Below are 26,790 nucleotides of genomic sequence, written 5' to 3'. Positions count from 1 at the left end.
GTTCAGTGTGAAGTGGCTGGAATAAGAACCAGCACCTTCAAATCGGAGGTTATAATCCTCATCTGGAAAAGGCTGGAATGGCCTCTCCAGGTTGGGGGTAGGTCACTGCCTCAAGTGGAGGAGTTTAAAGCATATTTGCAGAACCATGGCCTTACTTTTTATTTATAAATGCCTGAAACCTCAAGAATGGCATAGGAATAGTTTTAAGCGTTAACAATAAATCTAATATTAATTTTTATGATTAAAGTGATTCATATACAGTTAGGTCCATAAATATTTGGACAGAGACAACATTTTTCTAATTTTGGTTCTGTACATTACCACAATGAATTTTGAACAAATCAGTTCAGATGTAGTTGAAGTTCAGACTTTCAGCTTTAATTCAGTGGGTTGAACAAAATGATTGCATAAAAATGTGAGGAACTAAAGCATTTTTTTAAACACAATCCCTTCATTTCAGGGGCTCAAAAGTAATTGGACAAATTAAATAATTGTAAATAAAATGTTAATTTCTAATACTTGGTTGAAAACCCTTTTGGCAATGACTGCCTGAAGTCTTGAACTCATGGACATCACCAGACACTGTTTTTCCTCCTTTTTAATGCTCTGCCAGGCCTTTACTGCAGCGGTTTTCAGTTGCTGTTTGTTTGTGGGCCTTTCTGTCTGAAGTTTAGTCTTTAACAAGTGAAATGCATGCTCAATTGGGTTGAGATCAGGTGACTGACTTGGCCATTCAAGAATATTCCACTTCTTTGCTTTAATAAACTCCTGGGTTGCTTTGGCTTTATGTTTTGGGTCATTGTCCATTTGTGTTATGAAATGCCGACCAATCAGTTTGGCTGGATTTGAGCACACAGTACGTCTCTGAATACCTCAGAATTCATCCGGCTGCTTCTGTCCTGTGTCACATCAATAAACACTAGTGACCCAGTGCCACTAGCAGCCATGCATGCCCAAGCCATCACACTGCCTCCGCCGTGTTTTACAGATGAGGTGGTATGCTTTGGATCGTGAGCTGTACCACACCTTTGCCATACTTTTTTTCTTTCCATCATTTTGGTCGAGGTTGATCTTGGTTTCATCTGTCCAGAGAATGTTCTTCCAGAACTGTGCTGGCTTTTTTAGATGTTTTTTAGCAAAGTCCAATCTAGCCTTTTTATTCTTGAGGCTTATGAGTGGCTTGCATCCTGCAGTGAACCCTCTGTATTTACTTTCATGCAGTCTTCTCTCTATGGTAGATTTGGATATTGATACGCCTACCTCCTGGAGAGTGTTGTTCACTTGGTTGGCTGTTGTGAAGGGGTTTCTCTTCACCATGGAAATTATTCTGCGATCATCCACCACTGTTGTCTTCTGTGGGTGTCCAGGTCTTTTTGGACTGATGAGTTCACCAGTGCTTTCTTTCTTTCTCTCTCAGGATGTACCAAACTGTAGATTTTGCCACTCTTAATATTGTAGCAATTTCTCGGATGTTTTTTTCTGTTTTCACAGCTTAAGGATGGTTTGTTTCACCTGCATGGAGAGCTCCTTTGACCGCATGTTTTCTTCACAGCAAAATCTTCCAAATGCAAGCACCACACCTCAGATCAACTCCAGGCCTTTTATCTGCTTAATTGAGAGTGACATAACGAAGGAATTGCCCACACCTGCCCATGAAATAGCCTTTGAGTCAACTGTCCAATTACTTTTGGTCCCTTTAAAAACAGGGTGGCACATGTTAAGGAGCTGAAACTCCTAAACCCTTCATCCAATTTTAATGTGGATACCCTCAAATGAAAGCTGAAAGTCTGGACTTTGTCAATGTCCATTATATAACTATAACTTGAATATGTTTCAGTAAACAGGTAAAAAAAACAATTTGTGTCAGTGTCCAAATATATATGGACCTAACTGTAGGTAGCGGTCTGAGTGAATGACATTGAGATCTGTGACGTCACAGCAGGAAGTCTTATTGGTCTCATCGCCATTTCCACTATACTAAAACACAGAGCTGACTGCAACTCTGATCCTCCATTTTGAACTAATTTATCGCCATGCCACGTAGATGTGTTTTTGGCGGGTGTAGCAACATGACAGAAGGTGGATTTATGTTGCATTCATGGCCCAAGAATGTTCAAACTGCAAAGGTTCGGATGCATTTTGTGAGAAATTCATGGGCATGTTGGGCGCCTACGAAGTGGTCTCTCCCCTGCTTTGCACATTTTACTGAGGACTTGTATGAAACCTCTGATCTGTTGAGAAGCGTTGGCTATAAGCCTGTATTGAAAGAGGGTGCAGTACCAACAATTAAAGGAAAAGAAAACTACAAGAAAAGGAAAGTAAGTTCAGTTGCACCAGTTCTCCCGGAGTGTGAGCCGAGGGTTGTTGCTAAAACCTGGGACGGAACGGGACGTGTTATCGCTCGGGCAGTTACCGCCCCGCGGTTGTTGTTAAAAGCGGTGATGTCCCGGGTTTTAGTAATTGCCTGAGCCAAGCAGTAATGGCGGAGTACTCAGTATGGAGAAAATGGAGAATGAGTGGACCAACTGTCTGATTTCTCTGCTGGATATGCTTGCCTCAGCAGCAATCTCTTGCCCTTATGTGGAAGAAGCGAATGAACGGAGAGCTTAACGAACAACTAAAAGTCAGATTGTTTCAAAACAATTGGCCACAAGATTGGCCTTCAAGAAGCGAGAACACAGATGGGTAAGCTGCGATTCTCATTTGGATAAAAAACAAAATTGGCAGGGGGATTGGGGGGGATTGGCAGGCGGATTGGTGCAGTGTCCACAGTCGTGGTCATGGAGCTCAACTGATCTGTCATGGTGGGGAGAGAGAGAGAGAGAGAGAGAGCTGAGCCAAAAGGCGAAGCTATTGCAGTGTTTTCCCCAGAAAAAAATTAAAGCCCTAAATTCTGGCATGATAAAACACAGACAATTGAGTGCCAACGGCACGAAGTGAAACTAGGGGGGTCCGGGGGCATGCCCCCCTGGAAAATTTTTTGAAAATAGATGCTCTCTTGTGCATTTTTCAGGGTCTCTGAGAGGTTTTAGATACATGATTATAGGGTAGATTTTAACAGTGCTTCAATGATTTCTGACCTAAATAGTATTAATGTATACACATTTGAAATTTCACCTTAAAGTTCAACATGCAAGTTAAACTGTTTTGTTATAGATTACTTAGGTATACGATAGATTTGAAAATCTACAGGGATACCTTGCACTTAATTATCTATGATCAAGTAGTGTTGTAACAAAAATGTGCATGAAAATATGAACAGTGGTTTGCTCCATCTTATGCAATCCAATGAAGAGAATCGATCATCATGACCTCCTGTTGATCACAAAGGGATCTGAACCTAAGAACTGCCACCTTAAAATAAGTTGCTGTATTACTATAACTGTAATGATTTAGAATGTTTCGGATGCAATTACCATAATATATGTATAACTAGGATGCACTGAAAAGAAAAGTAAGGCAACTGCATATTATAAAGTTTAAATTTTGGCACTTTATTAAATGGACTAGATTAAGATTAAAACATATTTAAAGGAAAAGAAAATTCATACATTTAAGTTTGCAGAAAGATTATGTATTTATAAAAACATTCATGAAGAGAATTTAAGTGTCAAATGTAGCATAATTTCGAATAATAATGATCAGCATATTTGGCAGTGTGAGGTCACTGTGAGCCTTTAACAAAAGAATAATCCGGAGCCTTCTTTTGTTAAATGGATCCCAGGGACATCACACTGCCAAAAATGCTTATGATTATTATTTGAAATTATGCTATATTTGACACATTTGGACAACTTCACTTTGTGAGAGTGTTTATAAGTACATAATCTTTCTGCAAACCCAAACTAATGAATTAAGTTTTCTACTCCTTTAAAGCAGATTAATTCTCCTTGGCCTTTGCTTGGCCCAATGTTGGGCAACCCTCTCATAGTCCATCTCGCCATCATCCATGTTGATGTGGATCAAATTGTCCAGTGAGTCTTCTCCTAGCTTATTAAAGTCAGTCGGCCTTGTCCGTCTGGTGGGGGACAACATTGGCAGCCAATGAGATCGCTTATAATGATTTGGAAACTTCAGGGATGTCTGACGTTTTCTTTCGATATTTTTATTGGACGGTTTGAACACGTGATCTTGACGTAGCCAACAGATTACAGTTTGTTTACATCATACCACGTGGACATATTACTTTGACAGAATCAACACAAACATTGGAAAAAAAAAAGCGCTTGTTTAACACAAATATCAATCAGTATGTAAATGGATCTGTTATTTGCTCTCCTATGTATCTAGTTACTTGTCGGTAGGAAATTTTAACGTATCGGTATAAATCTAAGCGTATCGGATTTTAACTAAAGCGACTAAGCGTATCGGCAGGCAGAGCAAGCGTATCGGGCCCGATACGCAAAAATGCTTTGGGGAAAACCATGCTATTGATTTACCGGTCAGTCTATAGTCCTACCCTCACCTATGGTCATGAGCTCTGGGTATTGACCAAAAGAATAAGGTTGTGGACATAAACGGCAGAAATGAGCTTTCCTCCACAGGATTTATGGGGTTAGCCTTTTTGATAGGGTGAGGAGCTCGGACATTCGGGAGGGGCTGAAAGTACAGCCGCTGCCCCTTCACATAGAAAGGAGCCAGCTAAGGTGGTTCATGCATCTGTTGAGCATGCATGCCTCCTGGATGCCTCCCAGGGGAGATATTTCGGGCATGTCCAACCAGGAGGAGACCCTGGGGCAGATCCAGGACATGCTGCAGGGATTATATTTCTCAGCTGTCCTGGGAACACCTTGGCATCCCACCCAGAGGAGGTGCCGGGGGAGGTTTGGGGATTGCTTCTGAGACTGCTGCTTCCATGACCCGGAACCACATAAGCGGTAGAAAATGGGTGGATGTTCATAGTGAACTGAATCATTCTACCTTCCACTTTCTGTAGAGTTCCAGTGCCTGACACATCCACAAAACATCAGAGAGCCTCACAATGTGTAATTGTGGTGCTCTCTTCAAACGCAATACATTCTTTATTCCAAAACCATGACTGTGTATATGAGTGGACATTGTAACAGGGCCAAAAATTTCTCTGATGCTCTCTTGCAGCTTTTTTGCAGGATGCAAACTTTTTTACAGTGAGCTGTAGATAGATTGAGAGGTTGGTGTACTCGTATTAGTTTGCTTTACAGGTGTTAAAATCCAAGAAGAAATATTTTCTAAATGGTTGTGTGCATTTTGTTGTTGAGGAAACATTATTCCTCATGTAATAATTTTAAGAGCTGTTATTGTGCAATGGTGTAAACATAAACTTGCTCTAGCACTAGTTTCTTTGGAACATTTTTAAAAATGTATTTATTTATTTGCTTGCTTGCTTGCTTACTTATTTATTGTTCTAGTGGCATTCAGGAGAGACAGGAGTATCCGAGACATGTATGAGCAGCGGTTCCATCCAGACAGAGCTGTAAGAGCTGTCCTGATTTTTACTGTTCTCATTCATGCTTTTATTGTTATTTATTTTTTAATACCACCTACAGCACAAACGTGCATGTTCTTGAGCTTGTGTCAGGGATCTAATGGGTAAATACATGTAAATGTATGTTTTAGAAATTAAAAATAGATGATAGTGGGGTTTTTTTTTTGGGTGTACTCATGCATTTTGTGAGGGGGGAATAATCTAAAGACAGTGTCAGAGTTGCCCTGTATGTGGTGATATTTCGTAAAATCTTGGCTGAATTCTATAACAAATCCTCTGTCTGTGGATCCTCTAATAATAGACCTGTGATTAAAGAAAACCAGCAGGATCTGGGCTTGCGCAGAAAATTGTCAGAAACAAGCCTTTAGTATAAATGCAGTGTTATACCTGGAGAAAACACACTTTAAAAGGTGCAGGTACATAAGCTTTGAGCTGTTCATGGCTAGGTAAGAGTATAACATGGAGTGCCCATTCTTCAGACTGAGCTGAAGCTAATGTGGATATATTTTACAGCTCATCATACAAGGGGCCATTCTGTAAAACAATCCATTTCACCTTTTGAGTTTTGTGCAGTCCTCGTATCATAGTTTCACTAAATCGGTCATGAATGAGCCCACCATTATGTATTCTCAGATTGCCAAACGCGCAGCCAAAAAATAATTTTAGGATGTACCTTTTTTTTTTCTGTTATAGCACAATTGGGCTCCAAAACGGACAAGTTTTACAGTTTTATTTTGCCATGTTTAACAGGGGAGTTCCTTGTATTCTGTCCCCTTTTTGTTGTAAAACAAGCTAATGGCGTGCACAAGCAAAATAAAAATTAAATCACATGACCAAAACACATGATACCACTTCTAGTTCGACTGGTGCTTGGTGAATTTCACTTGCTGCATTTTGAGAGCAGTAATGTGAGATAGCAGCCAACATAATTAAAGTGAAAATCAAACATAAATATTTTAGGGGTGGGGGGAAAAAAATCAAAACATTATACAACCATGTGATTGTAAGTGTTCACGCATCTAATACTTCATTTAAAAACCATTTTGCTTGAAATTCAGTGCTCACTTTTTTAGGGTAGAAGTTTATCAACTTAGCGCAACTCTATTTGGCAATTTTATTCTATTCTTTTTTTTGTCAATTCATCAATACCTTTTTTGTCAAATTATCAATACCTTTTTTTGAGATCCTGTACATGCTTTCTAAGCTCTTTGAGCGCAATAGCTTAAGCACTCGGATGACATCAAGGTGATGTCGAGAAACTCGTAGAGAAACGGCTGATCTTTTATCTAGGTTTAATCAGTCTCACATCATTGATGGCAGATGTATGATAATTACTTTTGAATGAGTGTGAAAAGAATTGGTTAATTCTGAGCACGTATCATTATTAAAGGGTGTGTTCATCTCTACAGCCACATTATAATTTCTTCTTTCTCTTTTTTCCCCTAATATTTTTTTTCAATTGAATGATTGGTTGTTACAGTATCTCACATTCAGATTTAAAACTCTGAGCAATGTGCCAAATACACTCATGCCAGCACCACCACACTATCATCTCACTGTAACTACTGAGCTGAGAATGGTCCATCCATATTCTATCTTCTCAGCAGTGGTGCTTGCGTGGTCTCTTTGAATTGAGTGAAATTTGAAAAGGAGTGAAAAACCATGACTGGTAACACGGTCAGTAATTGTATGCCTAGATAGTAGGGCTGAAGTGGAAATATGCAATAATGTTGATAAAAATGCGATGTTTACTGAACTAGCAACACAAATTTAAGAGTGCACAGGCTTGTGTTCCTGGGTAGAATGTAATGCCAGTTTGAAGTCACTGGGGGCAGCACCACATACTGCTGTGCACAAAACTGTTTTCCGGCCCAATGCTGTTGAAGCAGAATGCAAAAAAAAAAAAACGATTGACTAATTTTGTTTGCAAAGCGAGAAGTTTTTGCAAACAAATAATATCAAGTTGCTGAAAGGAGTAGTCACGTTGAATGTGGAAAAAGGTTTGTCGCTCCACATTCATTTTCAGTTCATAGGAATGTGATTGATAGAAAACACGGGTGAACTTTTTCTTGCTCGCTGATAGAACACTGCATGATGGCAGCAACAAGAATGTTTCACTCAGGAAAGTGAAAGGATGGTAGAATAGAATGCAGTATGTGTAAAATGTAAATGCACAGTCATTAAAAACAAAGGCACTTGGAAAACCCCTGCGTGGTGAAAAAAGCAAAATGGCTGCTATTACCTCATGTTGCATTTCATTCAAAGGGGCTTGATATTTTTTCGATGTTGTAGTCAAATATAAGGCTGGCTAGGTTTGCCCTGTTTAACCTTAGCTTATTATAATTAATGATGAGGTAATCTGTATGAAACAGAAGCTATTTGTTTAGTGTCCTTAATTTCAGCCATCTTGGTCATTTAAATTTGCCTGTTTCAGGCCCCTTACCCAAGAGGAGCTGGTGGGGAAAGGAGAGCTTTTGGACGTCCTGATGATGACTATATCCGAAACTTTGAGTATGGCTCTCCTCGCTTTTACCCAAATGGTGGTCCCAGAAACTACCACAATGAAGATAAGAAAGGCTACCATAGTGACAGCCACTACTCTTTCTCTAATGAACCCAGAGGAGGCCCAGCTAACCGAAGGGTAAGAACTGAAGCCATGGCACACAAAATCATCTTGATTTTTTGTAAGAAGTCAGGATTTAAATGAGGGAATAAGAGACACCATGAAATCAGCCTGAATTAAAGGGGAAGAAAGGGCAATATATAGAGTAAATATAACAATAAAACACACATTGACGAACCTTATTCAAGACTTACAAAAGTTTTTTGTTCTAAGGTTGGAAAGTTATAGTGTTTTGAAAGTAGCTCGAGCAAACTATTTCCGCAGTTTGAACAGCCCGCCATGATATTAATTTTATCCAATCAGAATGCACGTTCATTTTCTCTGCATAACACTCATGACATATGTATGTGCCCAGTTGTGTTGGCTCATTGAGGTTGGGAATAGCACGTGTGAATTCGAAAGTAGGATGAATTGTAAGTGATCGGCTACACAATGCCACAGTGTGTTGCTTTCGGGTGTAATAACGGGACCGATGGAAAGCATAACGATCCTCCAGACGTGTCTTTTCACTCGTTTCCACTGAAAAACACCAAGCGAGTTCGAGCTTTCTTCTCTTCTTTCGTCATCACCGGAGTCGGGAGTACCTCTCCTAGGTTCAAACTGGTACCCTTCTAAGCCATAGCAGTGTGCAGTGTGTCTTGCGGGATCTCTTCGTACGATTCGACAGAGCTGTCGCTTTCAGTTGATGCGCCCGACGCCATAATTACACGCTTCTCTCCTAGTGCAGTGGGTAGGGCTGACGTCACGGTCTTTTAAAAATGGCAACTCTTGTGCGGTTTAGCGTACCGACTATTATATTTACAATTACCAAGATATTTCGTTGTTTTCTAGTACATAAATTTGATAGAATACTTAAGAATACGTTACTTTGTCACATCAGCAACCGTATATATTGCCCTTTCTTCCCCTTTAAACAGAAAAATAAAATTTAGCTTTCAACTGTAGAAATAACTAACCATCATTAACGTAGGACTCCATTCTTATGATCTAATAAAAAAAAAAATACCCACATACACCGGGCTTTCCCCAAAGTGCAGATACATGGCGCTCTGCCATGCTGGCGCTCTGCCATGCTGTCACTTGCACACCAAAAAAAAAAAGTGTTGCCAGGCAAAACAAACCTTGCCCAGTAGCACTTGTGATGAATATGAAGGAAGATATCGTGAAAAAATAGGTGCCCTATGGGTACATGTGGCTACTGCTTATAAATAAAATTCTGATACCATGTCCATACAGTAAACGTTGCATACACAGTTAGGCCCAGAAATATTTGGACAGTGACACAGTTTTCATGATTTGGGCTCTGCATGCCACCCCATTGGATTTGAAATGAAACGGCTGAGATGCAAGTGCAGTGTAGACTTTCAGGTTTAATTCAAAGGGTTGAACAAAAATATCCTATGAAACGTTTAAGAATTGCAACCATTGTTCTACAAAGTCTCTTCATTTCAGGGGCTCAAAAGTAATTGGACAAATTAACATTACCATAAATAAAATGTTCATTTTTAATACTTTAAGAATCCTTTGCATGCAATGATTGCCTGAAATCTGGAACCCATGGACATAACCAAATGCTGGGTTTCCTCCTTTGTGATGTTTTGCCAGGCCTTTACTGCAGCTGTCTTCAGTTGTTGCTTGTTTGTGGGTCTTTTTGCAAGTGAAATGCATGCTCAATCGGGTTGAGATCTGGTGATTGACTCTGCAGAATGTTCCACTTCTTTGCCTTAAAAAAACTCCTGGGTTGCTTTCGCAGTATGTATTGGGTCATTGTCCATCTGTACCGTGAAGTGCCGTCCAGTCAACTTTACTGCATTTGGCTGAATCTGAGCAGAAAGTATATCCTTATACACTTCAGAATTCATCCTGCTGCTTCTGTCTTCTGTCACATCAATAAACACTAGTGACCCAGTGCCACTGGAGGCCATGCATGCCCACGCCATCACACTGCCTCCACCATGTTTTATAGAAGATGTGGTATACCTCTATTTTTAATTTGTGTGATGAGTAACTTGTATAGTGGGTAGATTGGTAAAGATTGTTGCCCCGGGGCACCAGGAGCCATTCCAAGCCTTCTCCATACTTTCTTCTTCCCATCATTCTGGTACAGGTTGATCTTGGTTTCATCTGTCCAAATAATGCTGTTCCAGAACTGGGCTGGCTTCTTTAGATGTTTTTTTGGCAAAGTCTAATCTGGCCTTTCTATTTCTGAGGCTGATTAATCAGAATCAGAATTACTTTATTAATCCCTGAAGGGAAATTCATAATAGCTTGCACCTTGTGGTGAACACTCTTTGCTCTCATGAAGTCTTCTCTTTATGGTAGACTTAGATACTGATACACCTACTTCCTGGAGAGTGTTCTTCACTTGGGTGGATGTTGTGAAGGGGTTTTTCTTCACCATGGAAAGGATCCTGTGATCATCCACCACTGTTGTCTTCCATGGACGTCCAGGCCTTTTTGAGTTTCCAAGCTCACCAGTGCGCTCCCCCCCCAGAATGTTCCAAACTGCTGATTTGGCCACTCCTAGCATTTCCGCTATCTCTCTGATGGAGTTCTTTCTTTTTTTCAGTCTAAGGATGGTCTGTTTCACTTCCATTGAAAGCTCCTTTGATCGCATGTTGTGGGTTCACAGCAACAGCTTCCAAATGCCACACTTGGAATCAACTCCAGACCTTTTACTTGCTTAATTGATGATGGATTAATGAGGGAATAGCCCATGCAGCCAATTAAATAGCTTTTAATTGTCCAATTACCTTTGGTCCCTTGACAAAGAGGCTGTGGCTACAGCTAAAGAGCTGTAATTCCTAAACCCTTCCTCCACTTTGGATGTGAATACCCTCAAATTAAAGCTGAGAGTCTGCACTTTAAGCCCATATTGATTTATATAACTATCTTTTTTTTTTTTTTTGACCAAATGTTTTATTTGAACAAGAACATGAGTTGCAACCGAAAACACAACTCGTTAATTGGACGATAGTATAAGAATTGACAGTAACAAGTAATTACTAGTAGTAGTAATAATAATAATAATAATAACCTTGCACATAAATAAGGTGCAAACAAACAAAACCAAAAGGACATGAGGGAGGAAGAAAAGGGCACCACCCCCACCCCAGCACTACACTCATTAGGTACACTCACTCAAGTCTATTGGCATCCAGTAGATTGTATATCTCTAACGCGTACCAACGCACGCACGCACGCACTCAGGGGAAACAAGGAGATTAAGAGTCTCACAAAAAGGCATCAAGTAAGGGAAGAGTTCATCCTATAAGTTCTTTCAGCGAATCAGCTGCTGCATGCCAATTGTTTATGGTAGCCTCACTAGCACCATTAACTCTAGCAGTTGACAGTTCTAAATAAATTACATCCAGGAAAGTAAGGGCCCAGTGTCTGATGGTGAGAGAATGGGGAGGTTTCCATCACAATGCAATCAACTTCTTGGCAGCTGTCAGGCCGGCTAGAACAGTGCGCTTTTTAAGTTTAGTAATATTCATGTCTGACAGATCGTTGAGCAGAATGACTGATGGGTATAGTCACTAGTATGGTCACTGATACTAAGTCAGATAACTTGGCTGCCATTTTAGACCAGAACTGTGAGACAGGGGGGCAATTCCACATCATATGCAAAAAAGTGCCAGAGGCTTTCATAGAACATAGGCTACATGCAGTGGAACTTGCGAGGGGTTAAATATGTTCTGTGTATATAGTTAGTGGATCTGCTGGTGGTCTGGGTTGCAGGAAGCCTCCCTAATATTTGCCCAGACCTGTGACCATTCAAAATCAGAATCATGATTGGAGGTGTGATTGCCCCACATTCTGTCAAGTGGTAATTCATTATAGGAGGCCTCCAGGAAGAAGTGATGCAATGCAGAGACCATACCTCTATTTTTAATTTGTGTGATGAGTAACTTGTATAGTGGCTGGATTGGTAAAGATTGTTGTCCCGGGGCACCATGTGCCAGTAGAGATGATCTAAGCTGCAGATAGAAAAAGAACGAGCATGCAGGCAAATTATACCCGTCTCTAATATCTTGAAAGGTACGCAGCCCAGAGTCACTATAAACATCGTCTGAAGTGTGAATATGACTATTACTCCAGGCAGAACATGAAATAGGTCCTCCTCCAATCAAAAGGCCTAGGTTGTTAAAGATCTGTGCAATTGTATGCCACTTGCAGGAGATCTTGCATTGAAGTTCAGCTGCTCATGTCTGAATAAGTTGTGAAACTATTGGGCCAAAACGCAACCGACATTGCTTATTGGCTATATTAGCAAAGAGAACCTCCTGCAAGTTCTAGGGTCTCATGCAATTTTCCTCTAGCCTACGCCAGGAAACTGAGGCATTAGAGTCATGCCATACAAGTAGTGGCCTAAGCACGAATGACCAGAAATAAAACTTAGTTAGGTACTGATAAGCCACCACTGGCCACTCCTCTTTGTATAGTTGACAGTTTGAGGTCCGGACGCTTCCTGTTCCAAATAAACCGTGAAATACTAGAATATAATTTGTTCCAATAATTGACAGGAGGGGAGAGGGGGAGCATTGAACTGACAAAATTTATTCTGGGTAAACTATTCATTTTGACTATAGAGACACAGGCTCTGAGAGAGTTGGAGAGACTAATCCACCTGTCCAAGTCTGCTTTAATTTTATTCAGTGTGTCTGAGTAGTTGTGCATTACAATGCGATTCAAGGATAGGAAGATTTGTATCCCGGGATACTTAAAGTCCTGGACAACTGGAATGCCAGCTGCAAATTGCAACCTCCTCACCGAACCATTAAGAGGAACAATGAGGACTTGGTCCAGTTGATCTTAAAACCAGAGAGACAACTAAATTCTTCACAAATGGATAGCAAGTAAGGTATAGATTGTAGTGGTTTCTCCATAAAGACCAAAATGTCATCGGCATATAAAGACAAGTGGTGATGAGTGTCGCGAATAGGATGCACATTGGGGGACTGACATTGGGGGAGTGGCTCAAGAGAAAGTACAAAAAGTGCTGGGCTCAGGGGACGCAGTGCAAGCTCAAAATAGCTATTCCAACTGCTCTATAGGAAAACACCCCTGATCAAGAAGGCACAGAAAATGTTGAGGATGTGGCAATGGCTGAAGGATATTGTGTACGCAACTGCAAGTGATGTACTTGGATAGCAGAAGAAATGTGCATCAGACTAGTTTCAAGAACAGGCTGATTCTATCCAAGCTTTGTTAGAAGAAAAATGCAACATTTATAACCTACATCTACAAAGAGAACTTGGATAGAGACATTTAAAGCTTTCAAAGATATTAAAGCAAAAGTGCAATGAGAAATCAGAGATGCGATTCAAGGATAGGAATGCGATTCAAGACAGATAGAAAGACAGATGGTGGTGCAAGAAAGTGGAAGAACTACAGGAACTGGCAGACAGGAAGGACTACCATGGATTATTCGCCAGACTGAAGACTCTCTGTGGACCGAGAAGCAATGTAGTGGTACCAGTGAAAAGTGCTGATGGAAGTATACTCCACACAAATCTGGAAGACATAAAAAGAAGGTGGAAGGAGCATTTCTTTAACCTCCTAAACTAGCAAGGGTCAGCCAATCCTGAGGCATGTTGCTGGCTTGAGAGGAGGCCAACAAGAGATTGCGTGTGTACCCATCACATCAGATGAGCTTGAGAAAGCATTCAAGGATACTAGATGTGACAAAGACCCCAGCCAAGACGGCATCCCAGCTGACATCTTGAAGTGAGGTGGCCTCAGCCTAACAGCTGCACTCTTAAAACTGTACAGTGCATGTTGGGAGAACATGCATCTTCCCCAAGACTTCAAAGATGCACTAATTGTGACCATCTACAAAAAGAAAGCAGAAAGGAGTGAATGTGGAAACCACCGTGGCATACCTCTGCTTTCCATTGCAGACAAAATGCTGGTCAAGATATTCTTAATTTGGTTTAGAACTATCTCAGATGATGTACTTCCAGAAAATCAGTGCAGTTTACCTCAGATATGATCTTTACCCTGAGCCAACTCCAAGAGAAGGCCATCGAGGAACATCAGCCTCTGTATGTGATCTTTGGAGACTTCTCAAAGGTCTTTGACACTGTTGACCGAGAGATGCTTTGGAAGGTACTAGAAGTGTATGGATGCCCGGAAAGACTGATACGGCTCATTAAGCGCTTCCATGAGTACATGTCTGGGAAGGTTTTGATCAGAGGAGACATTAGTGAAGCTTTTCCTGTCAATCACGGTGTCAAACAGGGATGTGTTCTTGCCCTGACATTGTTTTATACTCTGCAGCAGTCTGAGAGACTATGGGCACTAATCTAGATAAAGGGGTCTACATCAGGACTTGATCGGACTCTTCAATCTTGCCAGACTCAAGTACTCAATGAAAACTTGGCAAATTTTGTGAGTAAGAACTGCTGTACGCAGACAACTCTGCATTTGTAGCAGCAGATTTGAACAACATGCGGGAAATCATTGATCGCTTTGCAACAGCTGCAATCTTCTTTGGATTGAAAATCAATCCCACAAAAACAAAACTCTTGTACCAACCCTCACCTGAGCCACAGGCAATGCCAAACAACATTCTTTTGGTCAATGGAATGCCTCTTAGGAGTTCTAAGAGCTTAATCTATTTGAGCAGTGCAGTTACCAACTCTACCGTAAGCACATCAAGAAACTGACCAGACTACAACTCTGACACCTGCATCAAATACTCAAAAAAAAAAAAAAAAAGATGGCAGGACAAGTTAGAAGTCCTCAGGTGAGCCAAAACAGTAAGCGTGGAAGCCCTTTTCAAAGCCTCCCAACTTCGTTGGGCTGGACGCATCTGGCACTTGCCTGAAATGCGACTACCCAAAGCCATTTTCTACGGAGAAATGAGCCTAGAAAAGAGGAGACGAAGAGGACAGAAACTGAGGTACAAAGATGTTTTGAAGAGGAACACGAAGAATGTTATTGATCAGATGCGGGAAAGAGATGCCTTGGATAGAGCAACATGGTGAAGCATAGTTAAAAGCTCAGTGTCTTCAATTTAAGACAAGCGTCAAAGGGAATATACACAGGGTTCCCGCGGGGTTTTAAAAGGTAGCAAAAGGTAGTTAATTAAAATAGGCTAAATTATGGCCAGTAAAAGGTAGTAAACGTAATCTGATGTGGTAGTAAATTTTTTTTGACACCCATCCAACTGGGCCTATGTGTTTTCTAATTCGTTTAATTAACCTGCATGCCATAATATCCATAAATTACTATATTTGGGCGAATTTATTTTTATGTATCGAGGAGGACCGCATTCTTGAATTCCAATAACGGTCGAATCCAGTATAAATTTATACCAGAGATTGTTTAGTACAAGACTGACTTTGTTTATACGGTGCATTTACCTGGTGCGTTTATACGGTGCGTCTACGGTGCGTTTACCAGTTTACCTGGTGCGTTTTTGCGCGCGCGCGCGCCTGGTGCGTTTTTGCGCGCGCGCCATTTGAGGCATCTAAAATGTGATGAGCAAATCTGTTGAACTCTTCAAATGATTAAGATTAACCCTCTAAAACACATCTCTGGGAGGAAGGTGTTGACTCTGCCCACGGGCCTTCACGACTACAGGACTGGTGCAAATGACTATCTTAAGCAAACTTGGCAATGTGTTGAGAGACTGCCAAAATAGGGCTTGGGTTATGTGTGTTTTGTATCTTTAGGGTGTGTGTCTTGTCTTTGTCATGTGTGTGCGCATGCGCCTGGTGCGCTGTGTGTGTGTGGGTTCGTGTTTGCCATTTGACCTGATTTAAATGTAATGAGTTGATGTACCTAAGCACATAAGATTTTTTGTGCAAATCTGTTCACCTGTTCAAAAGATTATTCCACAAACAAAAGGTTGGCCATCTTGAAAGTGTTGGCCGACAAAATGTAATCAGATCTTGTACCTAATGTGAAGTGTTGACACACAAGGTTTAGTGCAAATCTGTGTACCCGTTAAGAGGTTATGGGCCACAGTTTCACAGTTCAATAAAATTAAAACTTATATGTGGAAGTTTGTTTTCTTTTATGCAAATATGCATTACTCCATGTGTAGCCCTAGCAATGGGAGGTTCTATTATGCGTCCAAAGGGAAAGAAAGAGTTACACTACCGGTACGTTCAGATTTTCTTTCTATCTTGTCTCATCAATCCAACTCTTTGGGTAGAGTTGTCACTAACTTATATGTAGCACATTCACTTGGACTAACACGTATACACTCAAAGATTACCTTGTTAAATTGTGAGAAAATGTCCAAATCCAAATTGTCGCTGTGGTAGTAAAAAAAATTGTGAAGGTAGTAAAAAGGTAGTAAATTCAACATAAAATATCTGTAGGAACCCTGATACAAGAGCTCATAAAACCAGACATTCCATAGCAGCTCAACCAGGCCATTCATGCCACCGTTGCGGATGACTCTCTCTGTTATAGGCCTCGTGGCCTATCTGCGTTTCTGTGCATCCTAATAAAGCAGTTATCATTGCTAGTAATGGACAGCTGACGACAACCCATATATAAATTGATCACACCTGTGACTTAATTGTGTGCACATCTTTTATTTATTATATAATATATACACACACACGTACTGTAGCAAAGCGAGAGAACAGTCCTCTTATCCTGCCTTGAACCCAGGTCTACAGGATGCCAAACCAAAGAGCCAGGCTTGTTGGTATGGCAGTTAGAGCACATACTCAACTGTAGTGACGGGCACTCCGTCACACACGTGTGTGTGTGTTTTATTTATATATATATATATATATATATATATATATATATATATATAAATAAATAAAATACACACACACACACACACAGTGGTGCTTGAAAGTTTGTGAACCCTTTAGAATTTTCTATATTTCTGCATAAATATGACCTGAAACATTATCAGATTTTCACACAAGACCTAAAAGTAGATAAAGAGAACCCAGTTAAACAAATGAGACAAAAAATATTATACTTGGTTAATTATTTATTGAGGAAAATGATCCAATATTACATATCTGTGAGTGGCAAAAGTATGTGAACCTCTCGGATTAGCAGTTAATTTAAAGGTGAAATTAGAGTCAGGTGTTTTCAATCAATGGGATGACAATCAGGTGTGAGTGGGCACCCTGTTTTATTTAAAGAACAGGGATCTATCAAAGTCTGATCTTCACAACACATGTTTGTGGAAGTGTATCATGGCATGAACAAAGGAGATTTCTGAGGACCTCAGAAAAAGTGTTGTTGATGCTCATCAGGCTGGAAAAGGTTACAAAACCATCTCTAAAGAGTTTGGACTCCACCAATCCACAGTCAGACAGATTGCGTACAAATGGAGGAAATTCAAGACCATTGTTACCCTCCCCAGGAGTGGTCAACCAACAAAGATCATGCCAAGAGCAAGGCATGTAATAGTCAGCGAGGTCACAAAGGATCCCAGGGTAACTTCTAAGCAACTGAAGGCCTCTCTCACATTGGCTAATGTTAATGTTCATGAGTCCACCATCAGAAGAACACTGAACAACAATGGTATGCATGGCAGGGTTGCAAGGAGAAAGCCACTGCTCTCCAAAAAGAACATTGCTGCTCGTCTGCAGTTTGCTAAAGATCATGTGGACAAGCCAGAAGGCTATTGGAAAAATGTTTTGTGGATGGATGAGACCAAAATAGAACTTTTTGGTTTAAACAAGAAGCATTATGTTTGGAGAAAGGAAAACAATGCATTCCAGCATAAGAACCTTATCCCATCTGTGAAACATGGTGGCGGTAATATCATGGTTTGGGCCTGTTTTGCTGCATCTGGGCCAGGACGGCTTGCCATCATTGATGGAACAATGAATTCTGAATTATACCAGTGAATTCTAAAGGAAAATGTCAGGACATCTGTCCATGAACTGAATCTCAAGAGAAGGTGGGTCATGCAGCAAGACAACGACCCTAAGCACACAAGTCGTTCTACCAAAGAATGGTTAAAAAAGAATAAAGTTAATGTTTTGGAATGGCCAAGTCAAAGTCCTGACCTTAATCCAATCGAAATGTTGTGGAAGGACCTGAAGCGAGCAGTTCATGTGAGAAAACCCACCAACATCCCAGAGTTGAAGCTGTTCTGTATGGAGGAATGGGCTAAAACTCCTCCAAGCCGGTGTGCAGGACTGATCAACAGTTACCAGAAATGTTTAGTTGCAGTTATTGCTGCACAAGGGGGTCACACCAGATCCTGAAAGCAAAGGTTCACATACAGGGAGTGCAGAATTATTAGGCAAGTTGTATTTTTGAGGATTAGTTTTATTATTGAAAAACAACTATGTTCTTGATGAACCCAAAAGACTCAAATATCAAAGCTGAGTATTTTTGGAAGTTGGAGTAGGGCTTTCTTAGTTTTAGCTATCTTAGGAGGATATCTGTGTGTGCAGGTGACTGTAACTGTGCATAATTATTAGGCAACTTAACAAAAAACAAACATATACCCATTTCACTCATTTATTTTCACCAGGGAAACCAATATAACAACTCAACATTCACTAATATACATTGCTGGCATTCAAAAACAAAACAAAAAATCAGTGACTAATATAGCCGCCTTTCTTTACAAGGACACTCAAAAGCCTGCCATCCATGGATTCGGTCAGTGTTTTGATCTGTTTGCGATCAACATTGCGTGCAGCAGCAACCACAGCCTCCCAGACACTGTTCAGAGATGTGTACTGTTTCCCCTCCTTGTAGATCTCACATTTGATGAGGGACCACAGGTTTTCTATGGGGTTCAGATCAGGTGAACAAGGAGGCCACGTCATTAATGTTTCTTCCTTTAGACCCTTTCTGGCCAGCCATGCTGTGGAGTACTTGGATGCGTGTGATGGAGCATTGTCCTGCATAAAAATCATGTTTTTCTTGAAGGATGCTGACTTCTTCCTGTACCACTGCTTGAAGAAGGTGTCTTCCAAAAACTGACAATAGGACTGGGAGTTGAGCTTGATGCCATCCTCAACCCGAAAAGGTCCCACAAGCTCATCTTTGATGATACCAGCCCATACCAGTACCCCACCTCCACCTTGCTGGCGTCTGAGTCGGACTGGAGCTCTCTGCCCTTTGCTGATCCAGCCACGAGCCCATCCATCTGGCCCATCAAGACTCACTCTCTTTTCATCTGTCCATAAGACCTTAGAAAAATCAGTCTTGTGATACTTCTTGGCCCAGTCTTGACGTTTCATCTTGTGTGTCTTGTTCAGTGGTGGTCGTTTTTCAGCCTTTGTTACCTTGGCCGTGTCCCTGAGTATTGCATACCTTGTGCTTTTTGACACTCCAGTGATGTTGCAGCTCTGAAATATGGCAAAACTGGTGGCGAGTGGCATCTTGGCAGCTTCACGCTTGACTTTCCTCAGTTCACGGGCAGTTAGTTTGCGCCTTTTTTTTTCAACGCGCTTCTTGCGACCCTGTTGACTATTTTGAATGAAGCGCTTGATTGTTCGATGGTCACGCATCAAAAGCTGGGCAATTTTAAGAGTGCTCCATCCCTTTGCAATATATGTCACTATTTTTGACTTTTCTGAGTCCGTCAAATCCCTCTTCTGACCCATTTTGCCAAAGGAAAGGAAGTTGCCTAATAATTTTGCACACCTGATATAGGGTGTTGATGTCATTAGACCACACCCCTTTTCATTACAGAGATGCACATCACCTGGTATGCTTAATTGGTAGGAGGCTTTCAAGCCTATGCAGCTTGGAGTAGGCCAACATGCATAGAGAGGGTAATGTGGTCAACATACTCATTTGCCTAATAATTCTGCACTCCCTGTACTTTTGCTACTCACAGATATGTAATATTGGATCATTTTCCTCAATAAATAAATGACCAAGTATAATATTTTTGTTTCATTTATTTAACTGGGTTCTTTTTATCTACTTTTAGGACTTGTGTGAAAATCTGATGATGTTTTAGGTCATATTTATGCAGAAATTCAGAAACTTCTAAAGGGTTCACAAACTTTCAAGCACCACTGTGTGTGTGTGTGTGTGTGTGTGTGTGTGTGTGTGTGTGTGTGTATATATATATATATATATATATATATATATATATATATATATATATATATATATATATATATATATAAAATTTATTTTGTGTGTGCATGCGCGCGCATGTTGCTGGCACTAAATTCAAAATGTGCATGTATTTAAAAAAAAAAAAAACTTCTCAGTTTCATTTGATATGTTGTCTTTGTACTATTTTCAATGAAATATCGGATTTCTGTGATTTGCAAGTCATCACTGTAACAGTCTCTCTAAGGGGGCCGAACACTGAAGCACTTGAGAGGTAGGATAATTTCAGGCACTTACTTTTATTTAAGCTTTTCACCATCAAACTTTGCTTTCACACACACTTGCGCGCGCGCGCACACAAACACAGTGCGTTGGGAAGCCCCCTCCTACTGCTTCTTTCCTCCATATAAGCCCTCTGCTCTCACTGCAAGACATACACACAATTAAGCCACCAGGCCTTGCCCTCCATTCACAAACTGACGCTTGACCATGCCCCTGCTGCCACAATGCTGCCACAATTGTGTTCTGTTTTTTTTATTTGCAGTTTACACAGGGTCACAACTTTTTTTGGTAATGGGCTATGCTGCCCTGAGTATATCAGTTTTGCCCGATATACATAGGATATTTGTGCAGTTTAAACTGCTAGAAATAGCATGGTCTAATAAAGGAATATGTTCACATCCATTCATTTTATCATGCTAATGTGTACAGAATCACTATAAATAATAGTTTAAACTGCGTGTCCCCACCGCCCAACAGGATGACTACCCTTATTACAGAGGACCCAAAGATGATTCTCATTCTGGACGCCAGGTGGATTTCAGGTATTTACAGTGTTATGCAGTCCTATGTAACTTGTGCATGTATATGAAATGTCTTCTGAAAGTATTGTAATCAGTGCTTTCTCACAGTAATTAGGTGACGTTTGTTTGTTTGTTTTAACATGAAGAAATCTGTTTAAATTCTGTTGGTGCTGTAAATAATCTGTCCTCTAAAGCCAGTAATTCTGCTTCAGAGAATGCATTTTTCATAACTTTCTCATGATTTATAATGACACTGTATGGAATTCACTGTGCTTTAAGGTAGAGAAGGGACTGACAGCTCAGCTGTGTCCAGGTTCCAAGCAGACCTGGTCTATAGTACTATCAGATCACTGCAACATGTTTCATTGTTCCAGTACTCACAAAAGTTTGTTTGGCCTTGTGTAGGGAAAGTCATGCTGATGGGCCTCCCCACTTTAATAAAAAAAAAAAAAAAGGATTTACAGCTGAAAACAGAACATAGAATAGAATGCTTTTATTGTCACTGCACAAATGTACAATTAAATTTAGTTTATCATAGGAGAGCAAAGCCACTGCATATGTGCGTGCCGCCACTCTTGGGCACTTCAGCCCATAGCCATCCCATGTTAACCTAACTGCACATCTTTGAACTGTGGGGGAAACCAGAGCACCTGGAGGAAACCCACGCAGACACGGGGAAAACATGCAAACTCCACACACAAAGGTCCTTATCAGCCGCTGGGCTCAAACCCAGAATCAAATCAAGTTTATTTGTATAGCGCTTTTAACAATAAACATTGTCGCAAAGCAGCTTTACAGAATTTGAACGACTTAAAACATGAGCTGATTTTATCCCTAATCTATCCCCAATGAGCAAGCCTGTGGCGACAGTGGCAAGGAAAAACTCCCTCAGACGACATGAGGAAGAAACCTCGAGAGGAACCAGACTCAAAAGGGAACCCATCCTCATTTGGGCAACAACAGACAGCCTGACTATAATATTAAGTTTTAACAGGTATAACCCTCAGCTGTCCTCATGTGGCCGTCCTTCACAGGAGCGGTGCGATAAAACTCCGACCAGACACAGGGCACCAGGATGGATCAAGCAAGTCCGAGGGGCAGAAGAGGCCAGCATCTCAATCCCAGGATCAACATGTAACTCAGAGGGACAGATTGGGGGGGGGGAAGAGAGAGAGAAAGAAAACAAAGGTTGTTAGGTATGCCCTAAAAATGACAAGTATTAAATCTGTGTGGTAGGCTCGCAGAGACGAGAGTCTTTACATCAGGCATAACACACAACAATGGCATGTTAATATGGTAAAAAAATATCATGACCTGCTCTGGCTGGATGGGTGATGGGAGCACACTTCTCAGCAATGATGAGATGCAGATGGGACCCTTAGGGCTGGCCAAGACAATTCAGTTACATTTCACCGGGTCTGGGACATGCGACAGAATGTCTGACGGCCGATTCCCTGCAGGCTACGATAGCCAGTTGAGGTCTCCACCAAAAGATTTCCTGTTGACTCCATGTAACTCCGAGGGACAGATTTGGGGTGGGGGGGAAGAAAACACAGGTTGTTAGGTATGCCCAATGTCACCTGAATAAGTAGGAGCAGTATACATATTGCACTGAGTACAAGCAGGGACTCCGGCAACTAACTATGACAGCATAACTAAAAGGAGAGAGCCAGAAGGTAACACAGGCATGAGGGAGCCCCAGGACATAAAGCAGCCAGCCACTACACCGTCAACAAACTCGAGTGAGCAAGCGAGTGGGGACTGACAGCATCCATACATCCCAGTTTACCAAAACACTCTGTCTGAGGACCCTCCAGATCTCCTCCTTTACCTCATAAACACCATTAACAAAAGGCTTGACTAAACAGATATGTTTTCAGCCTAGACTTAAATGCTGAGACTGTGTCTGATTCCCGAACATTCTGATTCAGAACCTTCTTGCTGTGAGGCAAAAGTACTAACCACTTACACGACAGTGTTGCCCCTTTTTATACAGATATAAAATGGACTGTTTATTTGAAATATCATAGGATATGGATTTTACAATATCTTGCAATTTGCTACAATAAGAACAAAAATGATTAATGCACAAAGTGCCCTGCAGTTGAAGACTGAAAGCTAAAATTAAATCTATATGACTCTCCATTTGCTCTTCAGCCTTTTAGCAGGACATATAGGTTAAAAAATAAACATCAAAATTTGGAATTCAGAACTATTTATTTGTTTTAACTTATCCTTCAATTTTACAGAAACAGCAATAACTTTTTTTTTTTTTTTTAGTAGCTGTTGCAGAATTGTTCTGTATTTATACTCAAGCCTCATTCACGTAACAGGACAGACATTTTACAAGTAACATGTAAATCTATTCAGCTACTTTACAGAATCTTTAATTTTACAGCAAATGTAATGCATTATGATACCTCAGCACCATATATCCCCATTTATCAAAAACTAACCCATCATGATGCATTTTTGAAAGACATTTATTTTAATATACAGTCCTTCAAATCTGAAATGCGCCACCGAAATGCAACCTCCCACTTGCATGGCGAATGCTCTACCACTGAGCCACCATGGCAGTCTTCAATCTAGTATATGCAAACATCTCAGGAACAATCATAAGCTATTAACATAACAAGGACAGATATAGCAGCGTCTGTCAAGGTTACATGAGCGTTTCGTACATGTCTGTCCACTCTGCAATATTTAAAAGAAAACCCTCGGGAATCCCCATTCGTTGAGTCATACTCCTGCAGTAACACCTATTCAATAAGTTTTTCATGGATTCTGCATGTTTGACTTCTATTTCTAATAACATAACAGAATATAACGGGGAAAATTCTTGCGAATCAATGTGTTTAACGTAACTTACCTTGTTCATGTAACATCGAGACCGACATTAAGATGGCCTTTTATTATCCCACAGAGGGAAATTTACATTGTTACAGCAGCAAAATATATAAAGAGAAAAAGATAAGGCAGTGAAGGAGTAGTACAAAAGTACACAAAAAAGGGATATATAAAAGAAATAAACTACAAATTTAGAGCTAAAAATGAACAAACTTGCATAAATTTATTTGCATATATACAGTTAACATAATTGTATTACAAACGTGGAATTGCACGTGTAAGTATTGCACAGGTAGTATTGCACAAGTAAGTAGGTATATTGCACGAGCCATTTTAACAATGTGTAGCTAGAAGTTCGCAGTAAAGTACTGATGCTAATAGTCCGTGCACGCAGTATACGTTCAGAGCACAGATACACTTCCATTCAAAGTGCACATATAAAAATGGCTGCGGGGCAGCCTGTTTATGTTCACGCAAAAGACTTGGATAATGATGTAGGACATGCACAGGTGAGCTTCAGAGGGGGATTTCCAACCAAAATAAGGTCAGATAAGGTTTCGTGACCTGAGTCGAAACAAGTCGACAGACGTTTGACATGTAAGCAAATACAACAAATTTTTCTTTTTGTATAAGCGAAGTTATAAACACACACCATATTTTTTTATTGATTAGAAACTATTTCATTCATTAAAACACCTTTTCTTGTTTTTTATACATTGTTTTCTTTATATTTAAAAATTTGCTCATGATCACTGCACTTGGACAGACAGTTACGTGAAAACTGTCACTGAATGGCTTTGTTGTTGTTTTTTTTAAAAACCCTCAAACTTCCAATTTGCAAAAAGGTGTATTTGTATTCCTATATAACTTTTATATTGTGAATAAAGTTCAAAATTGTACATTATTTACATTTAAAAGGTTAGGAAAGCTTTAAAGATGTGTGTCCCATCGCTCATGTCCAAATTTTATACCATGACATTCTGCAGATTCTTGCACTTTCATCTGCAAATGAGTGCCACAAATGAACTGACAATTTTAGTATTGTTTATTTTATCTCTTTGAAATATTCCAATAATAATTTGCACATACAGTGCTCAGCGTAAATGAGTACACCCCCTTTGAAAAGTAACATTTTAAACAATATCTCAAGAACACACACAATTTCCAAAATGTTGAAAAGACAAAGTTTAATATAACATCTGTTTAACTTATAACAGGAAAGTAAGGTTAATAATATAACTTGGATTACACATTTTTCAGTTTTACACAAAGTAGGGTGGTGCAAAAATGAGCACACCCCACAACTAAAACTACTACATCTAGTATTTTGTATGGCCTCCATGATTTTTAATGACAGCACCAAGTTTTCTAGGCATGGAATGAACAAGTTGGTGACATTTTGCTCTTTTTCCATTCTTCAACAATGCCTCTTTTAGTGGCTGGATGGAGAGTGATGCTCAGCTTGTCTCTTCAGAATTCCCCATAGGTGTTCGATTGGGTTCAGATCAGGAGACATACTTGAATCACTTTCATCTTTTTCTTCTTCAGAAATCCAACAATGGCCTTAGATGTGTGTTTAGTCATGTTGGAAAAGTGCATGACGACCAAGGGCACAGAGTGATGGTAGCATCTTCTCTTTCAGTATAGAGCAATAAATCTGTGAATTCATGATGCCATCAATGAAATGCATCTCCCCGACACCAGCAGCACTCATGCAGCCCCACATAAGGACACTGCTACCACCACGTTTCACTGTAGACACCATGCATGTTTCTTTGTATTCCTCACCTTTGCGAGGCCATACAGTTTTGAAGCAATCAGTTCCAAAAACATTTATCTTGGTCTCATCACTCCAGAGTATAGAGTCCCAGTAGTCTTCATCTTTGTCAGCATGGGCCCTAGCAAACTCTAGGCGGGCTTTTTTGTGCCTGGGCTTTAGGAGAGGCTTCTTTCGTGGACGGCATCCATGCATGCCATTCCTCTGCAGTGTATGCCGTATTGTGTCATGGGAAATAGTCACCCCAGTTTGGCTTTCTACTTCTTTAGATAACTGCAGGGAACTTGCATGCCAATTTTCTTCAACCCTTCTCATCAGAAGGCACTCTTGTCGAGGTGTTAACTTACGTGGACGACCTGGACGTCTCTGTGAGATGGTTGCAGTTCCATCTTAAATTTTTGTACCACTTTTGTTACAGTATTCTGACTGATAAGTAAAGCTGATCATCTTGTAGCCTTCACCTTTGTGGTGTAAAGAAATTATTTTCTTTGGGGAATTCTGAAGAGACAAGTTGAGCATCACTATCCATCCAGCATCCAGTCACTAAAAGAGGTCATTGTTGAAGAATGGAAGAAGATTGATGTCACCAACTTGTTCATTCCATGTCTAGAAGACTTGGTGCCGTCATTAAAAATCATGGAGGCCATACAAAGTCTCATCTCATTATCTCTAGTTGCTTTATCCTGTTCTACAGGGTTGCGGGCAAGCTGGAGCCTATCCCAGCTGACTACGGGCGAAAGGCGGGGTACACCCTGGACAAGTCGCCAGGTCATCACAGGGCTGACACATAGATACAGACAACCATTCACACACTCATTCACACCTACAGTCAATTTCAAGTCACCAGTTAACCTAACCTGCATGTCTTTGGACTGTGGGGGAAACGGGAGCACCCGGAGGAAACCCACGCAGACATGGGGAGAACATGCAAACTCTGCACAGAAAGGCTCTTGCCGGCCACCCTAATTTTGACCTAAATCTTAGTCTCATCTGAAGAGTCATGAAATATCCAACCAGAATTCTGCCAGAAGCTTGTTCATGGTAAACAAAAGTTTGGTCAAGGTGAAATCTTGCAAACAGACATTTTACCAAAATATTAGGTGTGTCAAGTTTATTTATATAGCGCTTTTAACAATAGACATTGTCACAAAGCAGCTTTACAGAATTTTAATGACTTTAAACATGAGCAAATTTTATCCCTAGTCTGTCTGCAATGAGCAAGCCTGTGGCGACAGTGGCAAGGAAAAAC

The 26,790-nt window shown here is 40.5% G+C and overlaps 1 protein-coding gene across 6 annotated transcripts in view; it reads left to right on the top strand.

The window, feature by feature from the left end:
* Positions 1–26,790, top strand: part of pphln1 (periphilin 1) — a 105,050-nt gene that overhangs the window by 10,530 nt on the left and 67,730 nt on the right. For 5 of the 6 annotated variants that reach the window (XM_060902744.1, XM_060902743.1, XM_060902740.1 and 2 more), the window contains 3 exons: positions 5,388–5,452; positions 7,899–8,105; positions 20,871–20,935. In XM_060902744.1, the coding sequence (XP_060758727.1) occupies positions 5,420–5,452; positions 7,899–8,105; positions 20,871–20,935 (305 nt within the window). In that variant the 5' untranslated portion in view covers positions 5,388–5,419. The remainder of the gene's footprint in view (positions 1–5,387; positions 5,453–7,898; positions 8,106–20,870; positions 20,936–26,790) is intronic. The other variant, XM_060902742.1, reaches the window with a different exon arrangement.

Source organism: Neoarius graeffei, chromosome 21 (assembly GCF_027579695.1).
Source record: "Neoarius graeffei isolate fNeoGra1 chromosome 21, fNeoGra1.pri, whole genome shotgun sequence".
NCBI lineage: Eukaryota > Metazoa > Chordata > Actinopteri > Siluriformes > Ariidae > Neoarius > Neoarius graeffei.
Note: the sequence above shows the minus strand (reverse complement) of the source record. Positions and strands in the feature narration are given on the sequence as shown.